The sequence below is a fragment of the Bufo bufo genome, chromosome 1 (genome assembly GCF_905171765.1).
Source record: "Bufo bufo chromosome 1, aBufBuf1.1, whole genome shotgun sequence".
Classification (NCBI taxonomy): Eukaryota; Metazoa; Chordata; class Amphibia; order Anura; family Bufonidae; genus Bufo; species Bufo bufo.
In genome coordinates, this window is record NC_053389.1 from 652,283,244 (window position 1) to 652,307,084 (window position 23,841).

A 23,841-nucleotide genomic window follows, 5' to 3' on the forward strand; every position below is an offset into this window, starting at 1 on the left:
TTGAGTTTAGTTCCCTGGGTATCTGTGGAAGAGTCCTCTTTCTCCTCAGAGTTCAACATGGCATATAAATGAGAAATAGCATGATCAGGAGCTGACCTCGCTGTGCACATCTTTTCAAATTCAGTTAAGGGGGGACATGACCGCGATCCAGGTATCAGGGATTTAAGGAAGCTTCGCAACTGAAAGTAGAGGAGCCAACGCCCAGGGCTTGCAGGAATAATGTGGGAAAGATCCTCCAAAGGGAGTAAACCATTCTGTTTATATATGTCTATTAATTTGATTGGTTGTCTATTATGGTCTCCTAAAGCTGGGAGTTGACTCAAGCCTGTGGGGAGATCTGTATGACCCGTGAGTGTCGTGAGAGGACCAGGAGAATGTATAAGGCCAAGCTTACCCGCAAATTTAGCCCAGGACCTAGCCAAGGAATATAGAAGCATCGGGGATTGCGAATTAGATAATGAATTCAAGGAGGTAGGGGACAACCAAAAGATTCCAGTGGCTAAATGTGGAGCCATTTCATGCTCAATTTCTACCCATAGTTTAGTAGTGCGGTTGTGACATAGATCAAGCACACAATTCATGATTGTCGCTTTATAGTATGAGCTAAAATTTGGTAGTCCCGTACCCCCCCGGGCTTTAGAACGAGATATTAAGCTATAACTTAGTCTAGCTCTGGGTGCTTTCCATACAAAAACCGATACCATTCTCCTGATCTTAGCAAAATAGGTTAAAGGGATTTTGCATGGGATCGTCTGAAACAAGTATAGAAGACGCGGTAAAATGTCCATTTTCACCACATTAATCCTCCCAAACCAAGAAATCTGGAGTGAAGTCCATTTATGGAAACTGGATTCAATAGCTCTAAGCAAAGGTAGATAGTTAAGTTTAAAAACATGTGTCAAGTTGGCTGGGATATGTACTCCTAGATATTTAATATGTTGGGAGGTCCACTTAAAGGAGAAAGAGTCCCTTAAGGAATCTGCTTCCCGTTGGGGCATGTTTATGTTCAAAATCTCTGATTTCTGCACATTGACTTTGAAGTTACTAAGGCGCCCAAAAAGATCAAATTCGCGAAGAATCGAGGGCAGGCTAATCCTGGGAGAGGTTAAGTAAATAAGCAGGTCATCTGCGAACAGGGACAGTTTGTGCTCTTTATTGCCCAGCTTGAGACCCGCGATGGAGGGATTTGCCCGAAGAGCATTAGCCAGGGATTCCATCACAAGGGTGTATAAAAAGGGGGACAAGGGGCACCCTTGACGTGTTCCATTCCGGATCTCAAAAGGGGCAGAAAGAAGTCCATTAACACGAACATAGGCTGAAGGGGAGGAATAAAGAGCTAATATCCTATAGATCATTTTGTCTCCTAGGCCAACGTGGCGTAGGGTCTCCTCTAAGAACCGCCAGCTCACCCTATCAAACGCCTTCTCAGCGTCTACAGCGAGAAGGCATAGTGGAATTTTGGTTTGTTGTGCTCTCGCTATTAACCCTAGCGTTTTAAGTGTATTATCTCGGGCTTCTCGTCTAGGTACAAATCCTACTTGCTCTTTGTGTATGCAACCTGGAATGTGGGGATGGAGCCTCAGAGCCAAAAGCTTGGCATACATTTTGAGATCCACATTGAGCAAGGAGATAGGCCTGTAATTAGAGCATGACGCTGGGTCCCTGCCTGGTTTGGGGATGACTGCGATATGTGCCTGGAGTGCCTGTCGTGTAAATGGACAATCTGGTGCGATGGAATTAAAGGTTTCAACCAATAGGGGTGTAAGGTCTTCTCGGAGAATATTATAGAACCGTGAGGTCAATCCATCAGGGCCTGGGGATTTCCCATTCTTCAGGTTCTTGATCACTGACTCTAGCTCAGGGAGGGTGAAATCATCTTCCAACGTGGCTGTATCCTCATCAGATATAGGTGTAGGGCCAAATTGGGTTATGTATTCACGAGTTTCATCACTAAGGGGTTCTCGTGAGAGAGCGGATGCTGGTAAATTATATAAGGATGCATAATAGGATTGAAATTCCGCTGTGATATCTACTGGGTTGTGTACAGAGCTTCCAGTACCTGTATTAATTGATGGCACGTGAGTCAGAGCAGTTCGGGGATGTAAGGCCCTAGCTAGCCAGCTTCCGCATTTATTACCATACTCAAAGAACCCGTGTCTAATTTTATCTCTAAAACATAATGATTTTTGGTCTAGGATCTGCAATATTTGGTGTTGAACTAGAGAAATGTCTGATTTTAGGTTGTCAGTAGGGGAATTTTTGTTTAGGTTTTCTTTTACGGCAAGGTCAGATATAAGAGATTTCAATTTGTGGGACCGTTCCTTCTTCAGTCTGGATCCATGTGAAATGAACACCCCTCTAAGCACGCATTTGAGGGCCTCCCATTTAATAGGGGGGGCGGTCAAATCCGTTAGATGATCATTAGTAAAGTTGGTAATAGCTTTCCTAATGTCTGCTAGGCAGGCTACATCTGATAACAGGTTATCATTCAGTCTCCATGAGAAGGGCCGGGTGTAAGAAGGTTGGGAGGAAATAATGCCACACACCGGTGCATGATCAGACCACAGGCGAGTGTCAATAGAGCATTTAGGCCCAGAGTCCAGCAGCTGTTGAGATATAAATATGTGATCGAGTCTACCATAGCTATTATGGATTGGAGAGTGGAAGCTATAATCCCTGACACCTGGATGCAAAATGCGCCATAGGTCCACCAGGCGAAGTGCCATGAGCTCGGATTTAAAACTGCGCAGAGAACTCGGGGAGATCGAGGACTTACCAGATGAGGAATCCAGCAGTGGGTCCATCACCAGGTTGAAATCGCCTCCAAGTATGATTGGGGATCCATCTGCAAATTTGGATAGTTTTTTCAGGATCTTGGATCCAAAAGTTGTTTGTCCCTGGTTAGGAAAATAGACATTAGCTATAGTTATGACAGACTGATCCACAGAGAGCTTAATGAAAACAAACCTGCCCTTTAGGTCTATCTCAGAGGATAAAACTGTATAGCTGAATGATTTGTGGAGTCCTATAGAGACTCCCCCTGATCTGCTAGTGGGATTAGGACCATGAAACCAATTCTGATAATAACGGTTGGCATATTTGGGAACGGCGCCTGCTTTAAAGTGAGTCTCCTGTATCATAGCAATCATAACTCTCTTCTTATGGAGGTTGTATAGGATCTGACTCCGTTTCTCGGGTTTATTGAAACCCCTGACATTAAAAGTGCAAAACGATATGGGTGCCATTTTGAGGAATATTAGTGAGAGGGAAGCATAATCTCCCATATTCTGCCAGTACTATCTGAGATGTAGTAGGAGTATGGGGAAGGACACATGAGGGAAGGAAGACAACAAGGGGAACAATTAAACACAGAGCAGTGCACATATAAAGCAAATAAATCTTATTTGGAAGAACCAACATCGTCGGTTCCAAGGGTGCTAGGTGACAACTGAGGTCTTTCGCAGCGGTGTGTGCTGCGGTCCCTAAGTGGGGTGGGGAGAAAGCAAGGACCAACCGTCTCCTTACTGGACTCCAACTTATAATAACGCAGAAATAACATTTGTTGAATATATAACAGGACAGGTGTGTGTATAGGTCTAGGAGACCTATACATAAGAAAATGATATGCACATAATTTCTATAACAGTATAGAACAATAAAGGCAACAGGAGGGTGTAGATCCCCTCAGGTGGGTGAGCGAGAATGTCCCAACAGTCAGTCGTTAGGGTTAGGCTCACGTCTAGAGGTCTTCTTCTGCTTAGGTGAGGTCGTCTGCCATCTTTCTCTCTGTGGGATGGGAATGGGTTGCTTCGGACTAGGCCAATCCGGTAACTCCAGCAGCGGGATATCAAACGCTGCACAGAGGTTGGCGAGGTCATCAAGGGATCTGAATACAGCTGACCTCCCTTCTTTAGTAGCGGACAATTGAAATGGATATCCCCATCTGTAAGGAATGTCCTTGGCTTTGAGTGCTGTCAGTAACGGTTTCAGTGCTTTGCGTAGCTGCAGGGTACGCCTGGCTAGATCCTGTAGAATGATGACTTCTTTGTCAGCATGCATGATTTTGCTTGCAGATCTGGCAGCTTTCAGGATGGCCTCTTTATCTTTAAAGAAATGTATACGGCATATGACATCTCTAGGGCGATTAGGATCGCTTAGTTTAGGACCAAGGGCTCTGTGGATACGATCTATTTCAAGAGATTGTCCTGGTTCTCTGGACATCAATGTATTGAAGAAGGAAGTGGCCCATTTCTCAAGATCTTGTGGTAAAATATCTTCAGGAAGGCCCCTAATGCGTAGGTTATTCCTCCTATTTCTATTTTCAATATCGTCTAAATGTGTGATGATATCTTGGATCTGCGCAGAGTGTGTCTGGATGACTTGTTGGTGTGACTCCAGGACCCCCAGCACTTGTTCCTGCATGGATTCTGCCTCCTCTACCCTCTGACCCACCTGCTTTAAGTCATGCTGCAAGGCCTCCATATCTCTTTTATGAGAAGTTTCCAGCCTGGAAAATAAGGCATCTATTTCATGCCTGGTGGGGAGGGATTTGAGGTGAACCTTCCAGTCCCAGTCCTCATCCTCTCTCTGTGGGGTTATGGATGCCCCTGACTCCAAGATCGAGGTCTGGGAGCAGCGGCCTCTAGAAGAATGTCCCTGAGGTGCTGCTGAGAACGACCCTGTGTATGGCGGGGATGAAGCCGCCGACGAGCCGGAGCTTGCTGCCGCAGCATAGGATACCGGCGAACCGGTAGGTGTACCCCTCAGCTGTTGTGGTGACTCTGGGGCTTGTGGGCCTGCATCTTCATGGTGCGTGGGGGACGCCGCTCTGACCTGTCTCGCCGCCATCTTGGGAGAGTTGTCTTCCCCTCGGTCAGCGTCTGTCTGGCTGGAGGGGACGAAGAAGCGGGAAATCGCTCCCGTTTTGCGGCGTGTCGGAGCGGGCGTCGATGAGGGTCTTCTCCTGCGACCTGTCATGTGGTCAGCGAGGCGGATGGTGTCCTGTCAGGCTTTAAAGTTGGAGTCGGTCGGGAGCCGAGGTAAAGCACGTCTTACCCGGCCATTGGTTAGCTCCGCCCCCATCGGCACAGGCCTTTTAAAGGGGCTTTCCGGTTTTGTGATATTGAAGACCTATCCTCAGGACAGGTCATCAGTATCGGATCGGCGGGGGTCTGACTCTCGGCACCCCCGCCGATCAGCTGTTTGAAGGGACTGTGGCGCTAGTGCGTCCATTCTATGAATATGTGTATTGGTGTAAATGATAGCACAAGGGGCGTGGCCTCTCACAGCCCAGCAGATTTACTAAGCCCCACCCAAGTGCGCCATAGTTAGCAATTTCTTTACAGAACAATAGTGGCGTAAATATTTGATGTCCCTCATTGTGTACAATTTTGAGCATGGACATAGCGGAACTAGAGCAGGCGCAGAGGAGGGCTACCAAGGTAATAAAAATGATTGGGGTTACCGTATTCAGTTTGGAAAAAACGGCAATGTGCAAATGTGTGGACAGTACAGAGATCTTTAGAGTGATCATTCTTTACCTAGGCCTGTAAATATGACAGGATGAAAAATCTACATCTAGAGGAAAGACCTGGACAGGATTCTTTACTGTAAGAGCAGTGAGACTACGGACGTGTCTGCCTGAGGAGGTGGGATGGATGATTCAAGAAGATCTTGAATGGAACATTATGACTGGTTATGGGCACCAGATGTCTGGGGGGTGGGACATTAATCCAGAAATGTATTCTGATTGCCCGATTTTCAAGTTGGGAAGGATTGTTTTTCCTCTCATATGTGGAGGTTTTGCCTTCCTCTGGATCAGTACAGGAGGATTCCAGGTTGGACTTGTGTCTTTTTCCAACCTTATAAAGTATGTACAGAAAATCTGATGCCAGGTGTCCTGTTTTGTGAAATCCTTGCCTCTGTGCCGCCACCACATGCTGAATACCGTGCCAACATTTCCAGAGGCAGGCTAGATTGCTATGGCTACATGGGTCATCCACGTGAGCGGTTTTATGGTTCTTTTTCTTTCTGTGATTTTCCACAGTAAAAGTAAGACAATTATGATTTGCTTTGTAGATGTCGCTTGGGTCATTTTACATCTCTTGATTCTGTTCTCATCTGCATTACAGAAAATGCCTTCAGTTATAAATCGTTAGATCCTAATTTCCTGTATATATTTAAGAAAATAAACTAAACTTTCCTCCCATTTTAAGGCAGCCATACATGTTATATAGAAATGTCAGATGAACGATCGTGACACGACCGGTTTCTCCATACTCGCGTTAGGGTACTTTCACACCAGCGTTATTCTTTTCCGGTACAGAGTTCCGTCCTAGGGGCTCTATACCGGAAAATAACTGATCAGTTTTATCCTAATGCATTCTGAATGGAGAGTAATCCGTTCAGGATGTCTTCAGTTCAGTCATTTTGACTGATCAGGCAAAAGATAAAACTGCAGCATGCTACGGTTTTATCTCCGGCCAAAAAACGGAAGACTTGCCCGAATGCTGGATCCGGCATTTTTCCCCCATAGGAATGTATTAGTGCCGGATCAGTCCTTCCAGCCTGTGCATGCGCAGACTGGTGAAAATGTGAAAAAAGGTACAAGACGGATCCGTCTGTTCGCATGACAAGCGGAGAGACGGATCCGTTCTTGCAATGCATTTGTGAGACAGATCCGCATCTGGATCCGTCTCACAAATGCTTTCAGTCACAGCCAGATCGGCGGATCCGGCAGGCAGTTCCGACGACGGAACTGCCCGCCGGATCACATTGCCGCAAGTGTGAAAGTAGCCTTAGTCCTTAGGGTCCATTCACACGTCCGTTGTTTCTTTCCTGATCTGTTCCGTTTTTTGCGGAACAGATCTGGACCAGTTCTGTACCCATTCATTTTCAATGGGTCCTGAAAAAAAAAAATAAATCTGACATTGAGCTGTCCGATTTTTTTCAGGACCCATTGAAAATGAATGGGTACAGAACTGGTCCAGATCTGTTCCGCAAAAAACGGAACAGATCAGGAAAGAAACAACGGACGTGTGAATGGACCCTTACTTTTGGTCGTTCTGGTAGTCCATATGCACACATTTATAGTGGGCGAGTAACAAGCTATGGTCTTGGGTAAGACTTAGACGCTGGTCGTTGGCTCTAATTCTATCACCCACCAGTGGCCATGTTTTCAGATGACGATGATTGTCCGGTGGTCGTTTAAGAGAATGGAAATTGTTCACTAATTTGTATGGGGCTCTTTAGATTGGTTAGTATCTGTGGACGTGATGGGTCCCCTGCTCCCCTTCCCTTTCCAATTACATATAGGACTTCCTTAAAGATAGACTGGTGTTGGACTGTTTTTTCAGAGCTGCTAACCCCCCATCTCACAGCATGGTTTCCATTAAGGCCCCCTGCACACGACCTTATCCGTTTAGCAGTCCGCAAACCTTAAATCTGCAAAATTTCGATGTGGCCCGGTGTTGGTCCACATGGATGCAGAAAGCGCCTGATGATCCATCCATGTGTCTGCTCTGCAAAAAGAACATCTTCTACTTGGCCGCAAAATGCGGACCACTGACCCATTGTACTCAATGCTGATATCTGTATTTTGCGGACCGCATGTCCATGAGACCTAATGAGGCTAGTAAGTGTACGTTACACACGTCATCCCTGTAAGCCTGCATGAATACCGCAGGGTTGACGTGATGTAATGGCCAGTCACAGCTTATGTGACCTGATCATGGCTCACCCTTGTTAATATCGTTTAGTTTTCTCCCCCTTAATATAATATGAATGTGCAATGTACAGGGTCATGCACCCATCTGTATATATTTTGTGGTCCGTTTAACATCAATCCCCCCCAGATCCATTGTAACAATGCCTGTCCTTGTCTGCCAAATAGATGTGCGGACATACGGCCCCATTGACACAGGCAAAAAAAAAGAATTTTGTGTGCATGAGCCCTTAGGCCTATTTAACACGACCGTATGGCTTTTTCAGTATTGCGGTCCGCAAAAAAAACTGATCTGCAAAAAATACGGATGACGTCCGTGTGCATTCCGTTTTTTGCGGAACAGAACAGCTGGCCCCTGATGGAACAGTACTATCCTTGTCCGTTATACGGACAATAATATGACATGTTCTATCTTTGAACGGAATGCATACGGAGTACATTCAGGTTTTTTTGCGAACCCATTGAAATTAATGGTTCCGTATACGGAACGTAGACGGAAAAAGAAAACACGTTAGTGTGCAAGAGGCCTAAGGCCTCATGCACACGACCGTCATTTTATTCCGTGTCCGTTTTTTCGTGATTTTCTGCGGACCCATTGACTTCTCGGCTAATGCACAGTTTGTCATCTGCATCCGTGGTTCCAGTCCATAAAAAAAATATAACCTGTCCTATTTTTTTTTTGCGGAAAACGGTTCGGGGACCCATTCAAGTCAATAGGACCGCAAAAAAACAGAGGCACACAAGATGAGCATCCGCGTCCATTTTGTTTTCCTATCATTTGCATGGCAAACCTACCTTTAGATTTTTTTTTTTTACTTCATGTCTGGTGATCCTCCAAAAATAAAGGAAGACACACTGAAACAAAAAACGGAAGCTGATCACGGAACAACGGAAGCACATTTTGCGGAACGGAACACAACAACGGTCGTGTGCATGAGGCCTTAGTGTGTGACAACCTTAATCCAATCTAATCTTGTAATTATAGGGATGACATGCAGGTTCTCTTCACTAATGGCTCTGGCTCCTACAATTACTCTTTACACTCGGCAGAAATTGTCTGGACTGTGGTGCCAAAGAGGATTTATCGACCTTCCCCCCCCCCCCCTCTGAGTAACATTTGTACAGCAGCACACTTAATAGTGCCTATAGGTAGGTATAGGGGACCAGTAGCCCCTCTTTAGGTTGCCGTATAATGCTTCCATGAGTCACCGTATTCTTGGAGGCATAGAGAGGTTGCAGTCAGCACCATATGTTGATCCATGAGGCACAGATCTTCAGAGGAGCAAGATACAGGAAAAGAATCCTGTCCTTAAAGGGGCTCCCTGCTTTCTGCAATCCCTACTTGTTTCCGTGGCAATGAATTTATCAGTGTGTCTGGTGTAATCTGTGACAGGAAGTGTTCAGTTTCCCTGCAGCGCCACCACAGGGGAAATTAATAATTACACAGTGCCTGAGTTGTCCATGTAATTCAGGACAGGACAGGTCCTCCAGAGCGAGAGACACTGACAGAGCTCTCTACTCTGGCCAAGAGGTGCGGATTCTGAATAGTGGACCCTGCTATGGACATCACGTGCTATACGTATTATTTACTGGATGTCTCCATATAGAATACCACTCCATACAGCAAAAAAAGGTATACCTTCATATACAGCCCAATGGAGACCAAAAGGGGGGCTGTTTTGACCTTCGTCAAGTGAATGGGAGCTTATGGATACATTTGATGTATACGCCAGGAGTTTTCATAAGGCAAGCGGACATTGCAGCGTGAAAGTACCCTAAGAAATCTGCCCCATGTGAACATACCCTAATTTAAGCCAGTTTCACACTGGTATTAAGCTTTTTCCGGCACGCTGTTCCGGAAAAGCTTAACGCCAGTGTGAAACTGGTCTTGGAATCTAACGTCCCTTACAAAGTGTGTTCTAAAAATATATAAAAATAGGTATTTCTAATAAGTGTAATAGATATGACGAGGAACAGCTTACTGTACTTACAGTATATTACATACAGATGGTCGAAAAACTGTACAATTTTATTTATTTATTTTTTCTTCCTAAGCGGAGGAGTACGTGAAATTTTGATTTGGCTTCCACTTGGATATAAAGCCCTTGTGAAGTTGTGGTTTACACGACCACCGCCATACGGTGACTCCTAACTACATCACGCTGTATACAGAAAGCTGCCCCCCCCCCCAGTTACACCAGTAAATGGGAGCCGTGTCCCGTGTAGGTTGCAAGATGTCATCCTGTGTCCGTTTTATGACTCGCTCCTCCTCTGTCACTGCGCCATTGTTGATCCCATCGTCTTTGCTCTAATTGGGCGTTTGAAAAGAATGAAACCTTTCTGGAAATGCTGTCATAAGTCATGAGTTGTATTGTGTTAGGCGGTAGGAATAGGAGCCCTGTCCTGGCGGCTTCGTCTGCTGGTGAATGTTACCCTACCAGCTCCCGCACAATGAGCTCTCTGTACTTTCCGTATGAATTCTTCTTCTTCTTCATGAAGTGTTTCAGTATGCATAACATTTACAGGCGTAGAAGAAACGTTTTTAACCATTCCTTGTGACTTTCTCCTCTTTCCTTTTGTGCGATTGTCCGCCATAGCCTTGTTTGCCATCAGGAGGTTAATGGTGCATGCACGCGGCCGTGTAGTTTATGTGCGTTTCCGCACCGAAACCTGCCTGCGTTACTTGTGGTTTGCCCCAGATCTCACACTTTGCAATGCAAAGGATGAAATCTGCATTTAAAACCAGTCTACATGCTGCGGGTTATAAAATCCGCACCTTGTGCATGAGCTATTGGACATCTGCAGGTTTTCCACACAAAAAAACCCAGGTGTAAGGTTCGCATAATACACACCGTATGCATGTAATGTGCTGATCAGCAAATCCACAGCATAATACGGTAGCGTTAAAGTCCTTGACATTTCGAAAATGTCAGGTACACATTACGGGCTTAAATTGACCGGCAGTGCGGATTTGAAGAAAACAAAACGTGGCATGTCCGATTACGTCACACAGAAATTCTCCATTTGACTTTGAGGCTATTCCTAAATAAAAGGCACATTTTTAAAAAATATAAACCCATTCTGCTTACCTCCCATGATGCTTATGTGGCTTCCTTGTCTGGTCCCATGTGAGCAATGCCGCATTGACCTGGGATGAGACCTCATCACAGGAGGCCTAGTTGTACAGAGATTGCTGTGAGACCAGTCAAGGGGGCCACATAAGCACCAGGAGAGGTAAGTAAGGCCGCTTTCACGCAGTCGGGCCTCTGTTTCCATTTTAACTGATGTGTGCTATCCGCATTTTCCACAGACAGCACACATACCCGTTGACTTTCAAGTTTTGAAGAAGAAAAAAACCTGTGTCCTCCATAACCCTTCCGTGTAATCTTATCATATAGTCATGTAGCTCTATATTCTATACAATCCTCTGGCAGTAGTGTATTTCCAGAAGATCAGGCACTGAATGTCAGCATGTCCAACCCTTCCCTCCCCTGACATCTTCTGTCAGGAGCCCCCCATAAACACTGGATTGTAGGCCTTCCACTGACGATACACGTGTACATGCCTGGTGGTGTGCAATGAGCTACACATATAATCTGCTATTTAGGGCTGTTATGGAGGCCCTCGTCACAGGTATTCATGACATCTTCTAAACTGATGTACAAGATAGCACATTTATGTATTTTCTGAAGGTGGCTAATAGTCATCCCTGCTAGCTATAGGTGAAGTAATACCAGATGTCTCCAGCATTCCCTTGTAGTAGCAATGCCAGGAACATGAGGGTGTTCCTGGCAGTTCAGTGTATGTCTTCATGATGGTAAAATGTGAATGGAAAAGTCCTGCTTTGTCCTTTCAGTAGCTCTTGATCCTGACTGAATGGTATATACTCTGCTTTTTCTTTTTTAGACTCTTTGGATGAGTTCTTTGAGTATGAGGCTGAGGATTTCCTGGTGTACCTGGCTCTGCTGATTACAGAAGGTCGCACTCCTGAGCATTCGGTGAAAGGCAGGGCAGAAGGACTCCATTGTCCTCCAGCACAATCTAGCCAGCCGAGGGTCAGTAAGCATGAATGCAGCGATAAGGTGGTGCAGGTAAGTTCTCTTCATGGGAGGCTCAATGTAGTCAACCGTTCAGCCATCTTGTGTCTTTCTCTAGTAGGCTTCATTCACATTTCGGTATTGGAGCAAAATGTATTTATTTTTTCCTTAAAGGAGTAGTCCAAGACAAGGAGTTTTCCGATACTTTTTAACTGATGAGCTGTCCTCTGGAAAAGGTCATCAGTATCTGATTGGTGGGGGTCCGACATCAAGCAACAGATCACTAAGACCTCTTGCACACGAACGTTGTGCATCTTTTCCGTGCATTGGGGACTGCAATTTGCGGTCCCCAATGCACAGGCGGCGGCCGGGACGGATCGAGACCAACTAAAGTTCTATTTTTTTTCTTGCTGTGCGGAGGCACGGACAGAAACACCACGGAAGCACTCCGTAGTGCTTCCGTGGGGTTCCGATCCGTGCTTCCGTTCCGCATCTCCGTGATTGCGAACCCATTCAAGTGAATGGGTCCGCATCCGTGATGCGAAGTGCACACGGGCCTGTGCCCGTGTATTGCGGGGCCGCAAATACGGCCATGGGCGCACAACGGCCATGTGCAAGAGGCCTGAGTGAAAGGTATCACTACCTTCAGCTGAGCTAAGCCTGCAAGGCATGGGGACACATTTATTAAGACCGGCTTTTTACGCCGTTCTTAGTTTCCCCCTCTGCTCTGCTGTTAGTTTTGTCTAATTTGCACACCTCGTCTTAAATTAGGAGCATCTGTGGTAGTCCTCGCGCCTGGCTTGCATAGTTTTTTTTTTTGCCTGTTTTCATACACAAATGTAAATTTGTCAGAGCTGGTTTGTGCCTGGTTTAACTATGTGGCAAGGCAAGTTAACAATGGAGCTTTACTTTAAAGTGGTTATCCCATTACAACAACTTATCCCCTAACATGTAGATAGCGGATAAGTGTCTGATCGGCAGGGGTCTGACCACTGGGGCCCCTGTTGGTCATGAAAATAGGGGCTGCGATCTCCCATTTTAATGGAGTGGCAGACATACATGTGTCCATCACCTCATTACAACGGGGGACCACTGACCACTTCATTATATGATTGGAAAAATATGTAGTATTATTTTAAGCTGAATTAGATTTTTGGGGCGAGGATCTGACCCTCTGGAGTGCAGTGTCTCTCTCTCTGGTACGTTACCCGTATTCTGTTACAGCGCATGAATTTGTGAGCCAAGGGCTAAAAGTTGAAATATGAAATTACATGGAAGCAATGTAGGGCATTTAGACAGAACCTGTCTCCACATCCTCCCGATGAGCCTTCTACTGTATGGCAATAGAGGGTGCTACAGTGCCAGGAACGCATGCTACAGTCCCACTCCCGTTTGGGTTTCTCTTCTTAATTTTAAAAATTTCCCAAGGTGGGATGATCTTTCCCATACATCTAATTGGTACCTCCATTCAATTGACCGCATTTCCGGGCAGAAGTTTAAAGTGACAGACGGGAGACTTGACAGGCAGAGCAGTTCGTCTAGTTGCCTAAGCAGCCATATTTTATTTTACTCTCTTATATAGCTCTGACATATTCCACGGCGTCTTTACAGACATTATCATATGACTTTGAAAGCCTCACCTGCCCCTCCTGTAACTTGTCACATGTCTGGCGGTCTACTGTATAACTGGAGGTATTTTTTTGAGAAAAAGAGGCGTTTGACCTTCCTGTCCCACACCACTGAACCCCTTAAGCCATTTGGAAATCTACAGGGTCCCCTCAAATCCATGATTGATGCTCAGTGTGTTAATTATGGGGGAGATTTATCAAAGTGGTGCAAAGTAGAACAGGTTTAGTTGCCCATAGCTACCAATCAGATTCCACCTTTAATTTTCCAAAGTAGCTGTCAATGGAAGCTGGAATCTGATTGGTTGCTGTGGGCAACTAAGCAAGTTCTACTTTACACCAGTTGGATAAATCTCTCCCCTGTGTGTTTTCTTTTCACCTAGGGAGATAATGTGATGCACCCTCTGCCCATCTACACAGTTGCATTATTTAATTTTAAGTGAAAAATATAATCTGAAAATTACATTCCAGTTTCCACATTGTCCTCAACGTGGTGGTGTACTCCCTGCCACAAAAAGCCCAAGCTCTGCTGCACTGTCTGTCCAGACAGTACAGGAAGGAAATATTGCCCTCATAAACCAATCACAGTGATCCTTTCATTTTCCAAAGGAGCTCTGAAAAATAAAAGGTGGAATCTGATTGGTTGCTTTGGGCAACTAAGCCAGTTCTACTTTGCACCAGTCTTGATAAATCTCCCCCATAGACTTCTGTTGAGCCTGTCTCCTGCGGTTAGGAGAGAAGAGCGTGCCATGTGATCGCTTCTCTCTCCTCGTTCTAGTGATCGGTGGGATCTCGGCACTCAGTTCAGTGACATATTTTAAAGGGGTTCTCCTGGAACTAATAAAATGAAAATACTTAAATATTACTTTATTATAAATATATTTCCAAATACCTTTCATTAGTTATAATGGCTTGCTTTTGTTTAGTGAGCAATCATTAGGAGAAATAAAATGGCCACCGTCTTACTAGTAGACACAAAACCTGTCCTAATCACACACCAGGACAAGTTACTTCACAACACTGAGCTAAAGAGCTGCCTCATCCTCCTCTCTGCTCTGCTTGCCAGGGATTATGATTAGGGATGAGCGAATCGACTTCGGATGAAACATCCAAAGTCAATGTGCATAAAACTTAATTTGAATACTGTACCGAGCGAGCGCTCCGTACAGTATTAAAATGTATTGGCTCAGATGAACCAAAGTTATTACTTCACGAAGTCTCGCGAGACTTCGGGTAATAACTTTTAAAAATTAATTTCTACTGTTTAAAAACCTTTTCCAGAACTCTGTTTTCAGTTCCAAGATACCACTTGGAACCGAACCCGAGTTCTGGAAAAGGTTTTTAACAGTAGAAATTAATTTTTAAGTTATTACCCAAAGTCTCGCGAGACTTGGCGAAGCAATAACTTCGGCCCATCGGAGCCAATACATTTTAATACTGTATGGAGCTCCTGCTCTGTACAGTATTGGAACAAAGTTTTAATGCGAATCGACTTTGGATGTTTCATCCGAAGTCGATTCGCTTATCCCTAATTATGATCCTGAATATAGCTGATAAGATACTCAGCCGAATCTCTTTAGGAATGGAGTTCATCAGGAGACATGAGGACGGACAGGACAGACTTTGATGATGTGGGGCTGTGGTAATGGAGACTACATACAAGTGCTGCTGCTCATCAGGCACATATCCCCCCACCTCCTCTCTGTACTTCATGTTTCCTCAGGAGATCCATTCCTACAGAGATTTAGCTGAAGATCTTTTCTGTATTCAGGATCATAATCCCTGACAAGTAGGAGAGGAGGATGAGGCAGCTGTTTACCTCACTGCTCTGAAGTAACTTGTCCTTCTGTGTAATTAGGACAGGTCTTATGTGCACTAATAGGATGGTGGCCATTTTATTTCTCCTAATGATTGCTCTGTAGACAAAACAAGCCATTATAACTAATGAAAGGTATTTGGGAATATATTTATAATAAAGTAATATTTAAGTATTTTCATTTTCTCAATTCCCGGAGAACCCCTTTAAATAAGAGTACAGTGATCCCTCAGGATACAATATTTTCAACATACAATGGTCTTTTCTGACCCATCGTAGGTTGAAACTAGACTCAACATACAATGTCTCAGACTCAGATCCAACCAGTCAAGGTCACCTCTCTGGTAAAATAGCTGCATTAGTTGCTAGTTAGCAGCTAGTCCTGGCTGGTATATGTAAGGACATGTCTTATCTGTCTTAGGTATCTGCTTATTTTTCTTAATCTTCATTTTTTTTTAGTGCCGACAAGCCAGGAAAACCAGGTCTGAAGTCGCCCTGCTGTGGAGGAATAATATTCCCATCATGGTTGAGGTGATGCTGCTCCCGGACTGTTGCTATAGTGATGAAGCATCTGGCGCGGAGGGGAATGAATTAAATGATCCTGCAATGAAACAAGACGCCCTCTTGCTGGAGAGGTGGACTCTGGAGCCGGTTCCCAGACAGTACGTTTCCTTTTCCTGAGCAGTCTTTCCTGGTTTACATTGTTCTCGTAGGTTTGTCAGCTGGCGTCCATGGACTCCTTTGTTTCTTCATATTGGTATTGTTTATTAGCGTCGCGTACCAATGGAGGTATAAATGTAATTCCTCAATAAGAATACAATGTGATCCCACTGTGTCTATTACTTTTATGTCTGTGAACAGTTTGCCCAGCTTTGAAAAGCCATATAACTGGAGGTATCCTTTAACAACAGAGTCTTGACCTCAAAGTAGCGTAAAATGTTGGACTTAAGGGTGTATTGGACACCCCGATCAGGCAGACGATTGTCGGGAGGGAAGCGTACCTTCCCGGCCGTCGTATACTCGCTAGGAGAGGAGACCGCTGCTATTACATGCAGTGATCACTATGCCATTGCTCGTCCCCATGCCGTACAGTGGTTTGCCAGCGGCAGATCATAATTGGACACGACAGTCTGCTGCTGGCAAATCCTGAGCATGCTGAAAGATGTGGATTGCACGATGAACGAGGATTTGCTCGTTCATTGGGCAATCGGCAGCAGTATTACACTGCAAGATGATCATCGGGCAGAAAATCCCATGTAATACACCCTTTACAGTGCATGTGGTTGATCTTGGCTTTAATCGTATAACCTGGTCACTTATTGGTTGAATATTCCATAAAGGGTTTATTCTAGGAAACTACTTTTTATACTTCTTCCTATTAGTTTAAAGGGGCTATTTTAGGAAAATAATCCCCTTTGTAAGTGGAAGTCAGTCATCTGATCATCCCTGGTCATAAGTGTAACATAAACTGTATAAATTTGGTCTTGTAGTTAGAATACCCCAAAATGGTACCATTATAAATATATCTTGTTCTGTAAAAAACAAGTCACCAAATGGCGAGGATGAAAAGCTGTAAAAAAGGTCATGTCCTGAAGACACAAATAAGGTTTGAAAAATGTACTGAAATTTTTCAGTTTTTCAAACTATTCGCTGAGTTCACAACACCCTGACACTTCCTGTCCTGTAGAGTTGACTTCTCAGTAGTAATCTCATTATCATCACAAGCAGGATTACAAGGAGTAACTGTATTATAAAGCCAGCGGCAGATAATATAGATTCACAGAACACACTCCCGGCAGATAATATAGATTCACAGAACACACTCCCATAGAAGAGTCCTCCTTAGACTACACGTTCTATGAGCCAGGTGCTGCTGTAAAGCATATCTCTGACCTGCTGTTAACAGAGCATTTCAAGCAAGATGGCTGACCCCCATAATCTCGTACAGAAATTAAGATTTAAAAAAAATCTACAATCTAAACATAATGTTCTTGCTTTCACTCATGCTTTTTTTTTTTTTTTTTTTAATCTGCAGGAGTGGAGACCGTTTCATCGAAGAGAAGACGCTCCTGTTGGCTGTCCGTTCATTTGTCTTCTTTTCTCAGCTAAGCGCCTGGTTAAGTGTTTCTCATGGAGCTGTGCCGCGTAACATTATCTACCGGTGAGCTGGTATCTCTCTTCAAAGTAAAGCTAGCCAATTCTGGAAATCACATTAAGAAGACTATATCCCATCCGTGTCATCTGTATAAGGCAGATTTGTTTAGAGGAAGATTACTGGTAGATTTGCAGAGGCTTTCTGGTCTGAAGATTCCACCCATTGCAATGTAAAGGGTGAGATCTGGAGCAGATCTATCAAAATCTGCAAGTAAGGGTACTTTCACACTAGCGTTTTTGTTTTCCGATATTTAGTTCCGTCACAAGAGCTCAATACTGGAAAAAAACTGATCAGTTTTATCCTAATGCATTCTGAATGGAGAGCATTCCGTTCAGGATGCATCAGTTCAGTCCCTCTTACGTTTTTTGGATGGAGAAAATATTGCAGCATGCTGCAGTTTTCTCTCTGGCCAAAAATACTGATCACTTGCCGGATCCAGCATTAATTTACATTGAAGTGTATTAGTACCGGATCCAGCATTAATTGTTCTGGCAAAACTGATTCGGCTTTCCCGTCTGCGCATGCACTGACCTTTAAAAATGCAAAAAAAATTTTTAACCGGATCCGTTTTTCTGGATTACACCGGAGAGACGGATCCGGTATTTCAATGTATTTGTCAGACTGATCCGGATCTGTCTGACAAATGCCATCAGTTTGCGTCCGTATTGACGGATCGGGCAGGCAGTTCCGGCGACGGAATTGCCTGCCGGAAATCCTTTGCCGCAAGTGTGAAAGTACTCTAAGGTTGCATCACATCTCCATCAGAGACTATCAGGCAGCCTGATCCGACATAAGTGCAAGTTGTTGGCCGGACAAAAAAAAAGTATGTCCAGATCACCGCCTGGATCTCTAGTAATTGGGAATCTGGCGTTGACCTAGTGAATCCGGAAAATCTGGAACAGCCTGCCATAAAACGTTCACCAGTGATGTGAACGCAGCCTTATGCGTGTGGATTTCGGGCAAAAAAATGCACTAAATCCATGTCCACTACACTGCCATGTACAAATGCACTTATGGACAGTTTCCTAACATGTTGTGTGACTGTAAACTAGTTCTTCATAAGTTTTGATTTAATTTCACAGTAACTTTCAGTTCACACTTGAGTTAAGATTTTTATCAAACCGTATGGCAAAAGACCTGTTAGCAGGAAGTAGTGGTTTTCTCCGTTTTGCATTTCTCAACAGCTGAAGCGCCGTCTCCTTATCTTTGACTTGCACATGACAACTTTAAATGTCACATTGGGGATAAATTGCTTACACAATCCACAATAAAGATATCTACACTCATGTCTGATTTGTTGACCCTTAAGAACCTCTGCCATACATGTAGGGGTTTTTACCCAGTAGACATCTAACCCTCAGATGCTGTGGTCAGTTGTGACCACGGGATCTGAGCAGTCTTTCCCAAGGAGTGGGGAGCTTCAGAGGGCCCACATGGCTCCCTTGGGCCTCCTGCACGAACGTGTGCTGCCTGTTGCTGTATTGCGGATCCGCAATACACGGGCGCCGTTCCGTGTGCATTCCGCATCACTGATGCGGACCCATTCACTTCAATGGGTCCGCAAATCCGGAGAGGCGGAACGGAAACCCACTGAAGCACTCCGGAGTGCTTCCGTGGGGTTTTGTCCCGTACTTCCGTTCCACAAAAAGATAGGACATGTTCTATCTTTTTGCGGAACGGGCGGATCGCGGACACATTAAAGTGAATGGGTCCGCAATCCACTGCGGCTGCCCCACGGTCGGTGTTCGTGCATTGCAGCGCGCAATTTGTGGGCCGCAGCACGGCCACAGGGCGCACACGTTCGTGTGTAGGAGTCCTTGCACTGAGATCCAGGGAGCAGATCAGTTGCTGCTGCAGCCCCAGACATTCTGAATGGCCTGTCATAGCAACGTTCCCTTGTCCCCAGTTTTATGGGAGAAGCGATCAGACAATCGCATGTTAAAGTTCCCTAGGGGGATTTAAAAAAAGTGTAAAAAAAAAAAAAAAAAGAAGTTTAATATAATAATGAAAATCCCCTACATTCCCCATAATAAAAATAAACAATAAAAAAATAAACCTCATAGGTATCGATACACCTGTACTATTAAAATATAAACGTATTTATTTTTTACGGCATAATGGGGGGGGGGGAATGACAGATTCAGTTTTTTCGTTGCTTCACCTCCCCCAAACCCTCCCCCAAAAAATTTAATAAAAAGTGATCAAAAAGTTATACACACTCTAAAATAGTATATAAAAACTACAGATCACCCTGCAAAAAGCCCTCACACCCAAAGTGGAACTGGCTTAGTTGTCCATAGCAACCAATCAGATTCCACCTTTCATTTTCCAAAGGAGCTGTGAAAAAAAGTTGGAATGTGATTGGTTGCTATGGGTAACTAAGCCAGTTCTACTTTACACCAGTTTGATAAATGACCCCATTTATTTTAAAAATATTAAAACACAAGAAAAAGTATAAGAATCGTAATGACCCAGAGAATGAAGGTAGCAGGTTAGTTTTACCGCATAGGCTCCAAATCCATTCCATTGGGAGTCGCCCCCCCCCCCCCCCCCCAGCTTCCTACTACATTATATGCAATATTAAATGGTGCCATTACAAAGTTCAACTTGCCCCACAGAAAACAAGGATTGAACTCTGCTTCGTGAGATGTTGCTTTACACTTCTGAACAACTTTATCTCTGACCTGTCTGGTGTGTTCCTTAGTTTTCATGATGTTGTTTGATCACTAATGTTCTCCTAACAAACCTCTGAGACCTTCACAGAACAGTTGTAGATATGCTGACAATAAAATACACACAGGCGGACTCTATTTACTAATTAGGTGACCTCTGAAGGCAATTTGTCACATTGAACTTTTTTTTTAGGTGTATCAGAGTACAGGGGGCTGAAAACAAATGCACACCAGATTTTTATTTATTAACAATTTTGAAAACCTGTATCAATTTCTTTTCACTTCACACATACTTGCTATTGGGCTGGTCTATCACACACAATCCCAATAAAATACATTACGTTTGTGGGTGTAACAAAATGTGGAAAAGTTTAAAGGGGTCTGAATACTTTATCAAGGCACTGTATTTCCAATAACTTTGCAATTTTGCCTTGAATAGCTAAACTTTGACACCTAGGCTTTACTATCAATCGACAATTATGCAATAGGGGAACGTGTAAATATCCCAGTAACAGCCCCGATCACTGCAGTACTTCTCCTTTTCCATGCTCCTGTCTCTTCTGCCTTAAGAAGGAAGTTGAATTGTGAGAAGTATTGCTCCACAGAACTGGAAGGTGCCAGTCTCAGAGTTTGAGAAGCTCTGGACTATAAAATGCAATCTACTGAGTAACCATGGGGAATTTGAGAACCTCTACACCAGGGGTGCTTAACCCACGGGCTGCACGCGGCCCCCAGAGCCAAGGTTTGCGGCCCTGTCCACAGCTGATCCTGCGTTTTCCTTTAATATACGTTTTGTCAAAATTTGCCCTGTGCTAAGCTGAGTGCCCATTTTCAGTCTCTTCTGTTTTCTTTCTTTTCTACAGAGTGAGTGCAGCAGACGGTGACCTACAGTGGAATTTTACTCATTCACCAACTGAACATGTGTTTCCCGTTCCCAACGTCTCTCACAATGTGGCCTTGAAAGTCAGCGTCCAGTCTTTGCCTAGACAATCCAGTTATCCAGTGTTGAATTGTAGCATCCACAGTAATCTTGGCTTCTATGAAAAGCGGTTTTCTTCCCATGAGCAGATTGGTCCTCCATCTCGAGATCATCAAGAGAGCGGCCAGCAAAGTGTGCCCAGTTGTCAGCATACGTGTAGCAAGCAGACATGGACTGTTGGATCTGATGGACTACCGCAGGCTAGAACAAGTCTTAGCATGAATCTTACTCTTCCTGGTAGGAATGCAAAGTTAATTTCTGGATGTGGCAATAGCTGTGATCTTGGTACATCACCATCGAAGATTCAATGTTTCAGTATAAGTGATCCTAAAACATCCCTGCAAGAGTCACCTGTCAGAAACTTCAAATCATTATCTTTGGTTGACATGCCCAACATCTCCCCCCTACACCAGCCAACAGAGACCAATCCATTAATAGGCTCCCTAATTCAGGAACGGCAGGAGGTCATAGCAAGAATTGCACAGCATTTGCTGCAGTGTGATCAGACAGTGTCACACATAACCGGTCGCTCCTTTAAAATGCATGACCCCAACGCCTTAAGCTGCAAAATATTCCGAAACCCATGTGAAGATGAAAACTTCAATAAGATTGAAACACCTGTCCGATGTTCTGCTTCAGATTTGACTCTGACCCCTGAAACCGGTGACCGAAAACTAAAAGCTGCTACAGAAACGCCCATAACTTCCTCCCGACCTAGTCCTGATGATAGAACTTCACCAAAACCACAAGCTAGACGGAAACTTTTTTTAGTTCAAGCCCATGAACCCATTTCGAACACATTTCAACCTGCAGTAAACAAACACACCCCACCAGCTTTCTCATTGTCCAGCAAGGAAAATATATTCATGTCTCCTGAGAGAGAAGACTTGAAATACAGCGAACAGACTGAAAAGTACATTAGTAAAGGAACGTTGCATCATCTGTCGAATCATAGCACCCCGAACATTCATACTGCCAACAACAAACAAACCAGCTCCACGGAAAATAGAAGTAGTGACGGTGTCCATCATGATAACCGCAAAAACTGTGCACGACATGTTGTGGCGTATAGAACCTGCGGGGTTTCTCAAACGCTAGAGTCTAAATGTACAGAGAGTAACACAAGGAAAGCACAAGGGTCTGATCATAGCAACCAACTTCACAGCATTGAAAACTATGTTTCAAAGGACAGAGACAGTCAGAAAGCCAAAGAGACCCAGGACAAGCAGAAAACAACTCGCGACGAGAATGAGGATCCAGCAAAATGTGACTGTGGTGCACAAGAACAGGGGAGAAGTATCGGAAGTTGTCTCCGATGTGAGAGGTTAAAGAATACAGATCAAGCAGTACGTATAAAAAAAACACAAAAAAAAACAAAACTCTCGTTTAGATTGGTTATCCAGCAAATGCTTACCATGTATTTAAGGAGTTGTCCAAGATTTTCATATTGATGGCCTAGCCTCAGGAAAGGCCATTGATATGTGAACTTGTGGGTCTGACTCTCTGCAGCCCTGCTGTTTGAAGAGGCCATGGCACTCAGTGGAGTGCCACGGCGTCTTCCTAGGCCAGTGATGTCACATTCATTAATACTATGGCCTAGGCGCAGCCAAGTCCCATTCAGCTATAATACTAAGCACAGCTGCTGTCCAGTGAACGATGCCGTGATGAGGCTGCAGCGCTCATCGGTGTGCAGCAGCCTTCTCAAACAGCTGATCAGAGGGGCTGCAGGGACCTTCACCGATCTGATATTAACCTACCGTCATGATAGGTTATTATCAGTATTAAACACCTGGACAATACTTTTGATGTAAAGTTACAGATACAAGAAACTTTAGATATATTAAAGGGTAGTTCCACCATCGCTGTTACTTAGGTGCTTAACACATGCAATGTTTTGTGTCTACATCTATACAGACATGTGTTCCCATGGTAACAGACTACTAACAGCTTTTGTGTAGTCTGGTTTTTGAAATCGTATTGTCCTTAACTTCTTGCTAACCTACCCAGTGTCAGGGTCCATTCACACGTCCGCATCCGTTCTGCAATATCGGGAACGGGTGCGAACACATTCATTCTTTATGGGGCTGGTAGAGATGCGGAGAGCACACTATGTGCTCTCCGCATCCTCATTTCCGGAGCACGGCCCCGAACTTCCGGGCTTCGGCCCCGCAAAAAAAATAGAACATGTCCTATTCTTGTCCGCAATTGTCGACAAGAATAGGCAGTTCTATGGGGGGTGCCGGCCTGGTGTATTGCGGATCTGCAAAACACTACGGACGTATAAATGGACCCTCAGTTGGTAAGAATTAGGTTGAAGGCAGTTTAACTGCAACATCAGACTACAAAGGATTGTTTGTAGCCTGTCACCATGGAGACACATATGTCTGCATAAGAGCTGTAGGTGTCACCAGCGAGCTTCTATCCATCTATTTGCATAGACTCAGCTGTGGATCTCCTGATTCAAACGCTGTTTTTCTTTTGTTGATCTGAGGCTCCGTTCCTCAAGTCTGATACTTTTTCCTAATATGCCAATTACACGTTATGTGCAAAAGGGCATCGGTCTCTCTGGTTGCACCCCTGTCGTTCCTCTCCTGCTGCTGGCCCTGTCAATCAAAGCGCTGAAGGAGGGGCTGGCCATAGGAAAAAGCGGAACTTTGGAGCAATGGGGGCAAGTGTGACTCCCTTGTTGTCCTACCTAATTAGTATATTAGGAAATATCATAACTCTGGAGCGGAGCCTTGGAGCAACAAAAAAAAGGTGAACTACAGCTATGTAAATGGTTTGATAAGGAGGTCGCTGGTGAGAGCCTAGCTTTGCTCAAAATTAGAGATGAG

The 23,841-nt window shown here is 44.5% G+C and overlaps 1 protein-coding gene across 3 annotated transcripts in view; it reads left to right on the top strand.

Annotated features, from left to right (window-relative positions):
* Nucleotides 1-23,841, top strand: part of FAM214A (family with sequence similarity 214 member A) — a 67,221-nt gene that overhangs the window by 23,902 nt on the left and 19,478 nt on the right. For 2 of the 3 annotated variants that reach the window (XM_040413941.1, XM_040413940.1), the window contains exons 2-5: nt 11,630-11,814; nt 15,661-15,863; nt 17,237-17,362; nt 20,892-22,353. In XM_040413941.1, the coding sequence (XP_040269875.1) occupies nt 11,630-11,814; nt 15,661-15,863; nt 17,237-17,362; nt 20,892-22,353 (1,976 nt within the window). The remainder of the gene's footprint in view (nt 1-11,629; nt 11,815-15,660; nt 15,864-17,236; nt 17,363-20,891; nt 22,354-23,841) is intronic. The other variant, XM_040413942.1, reaches the window with a different exon arrangement.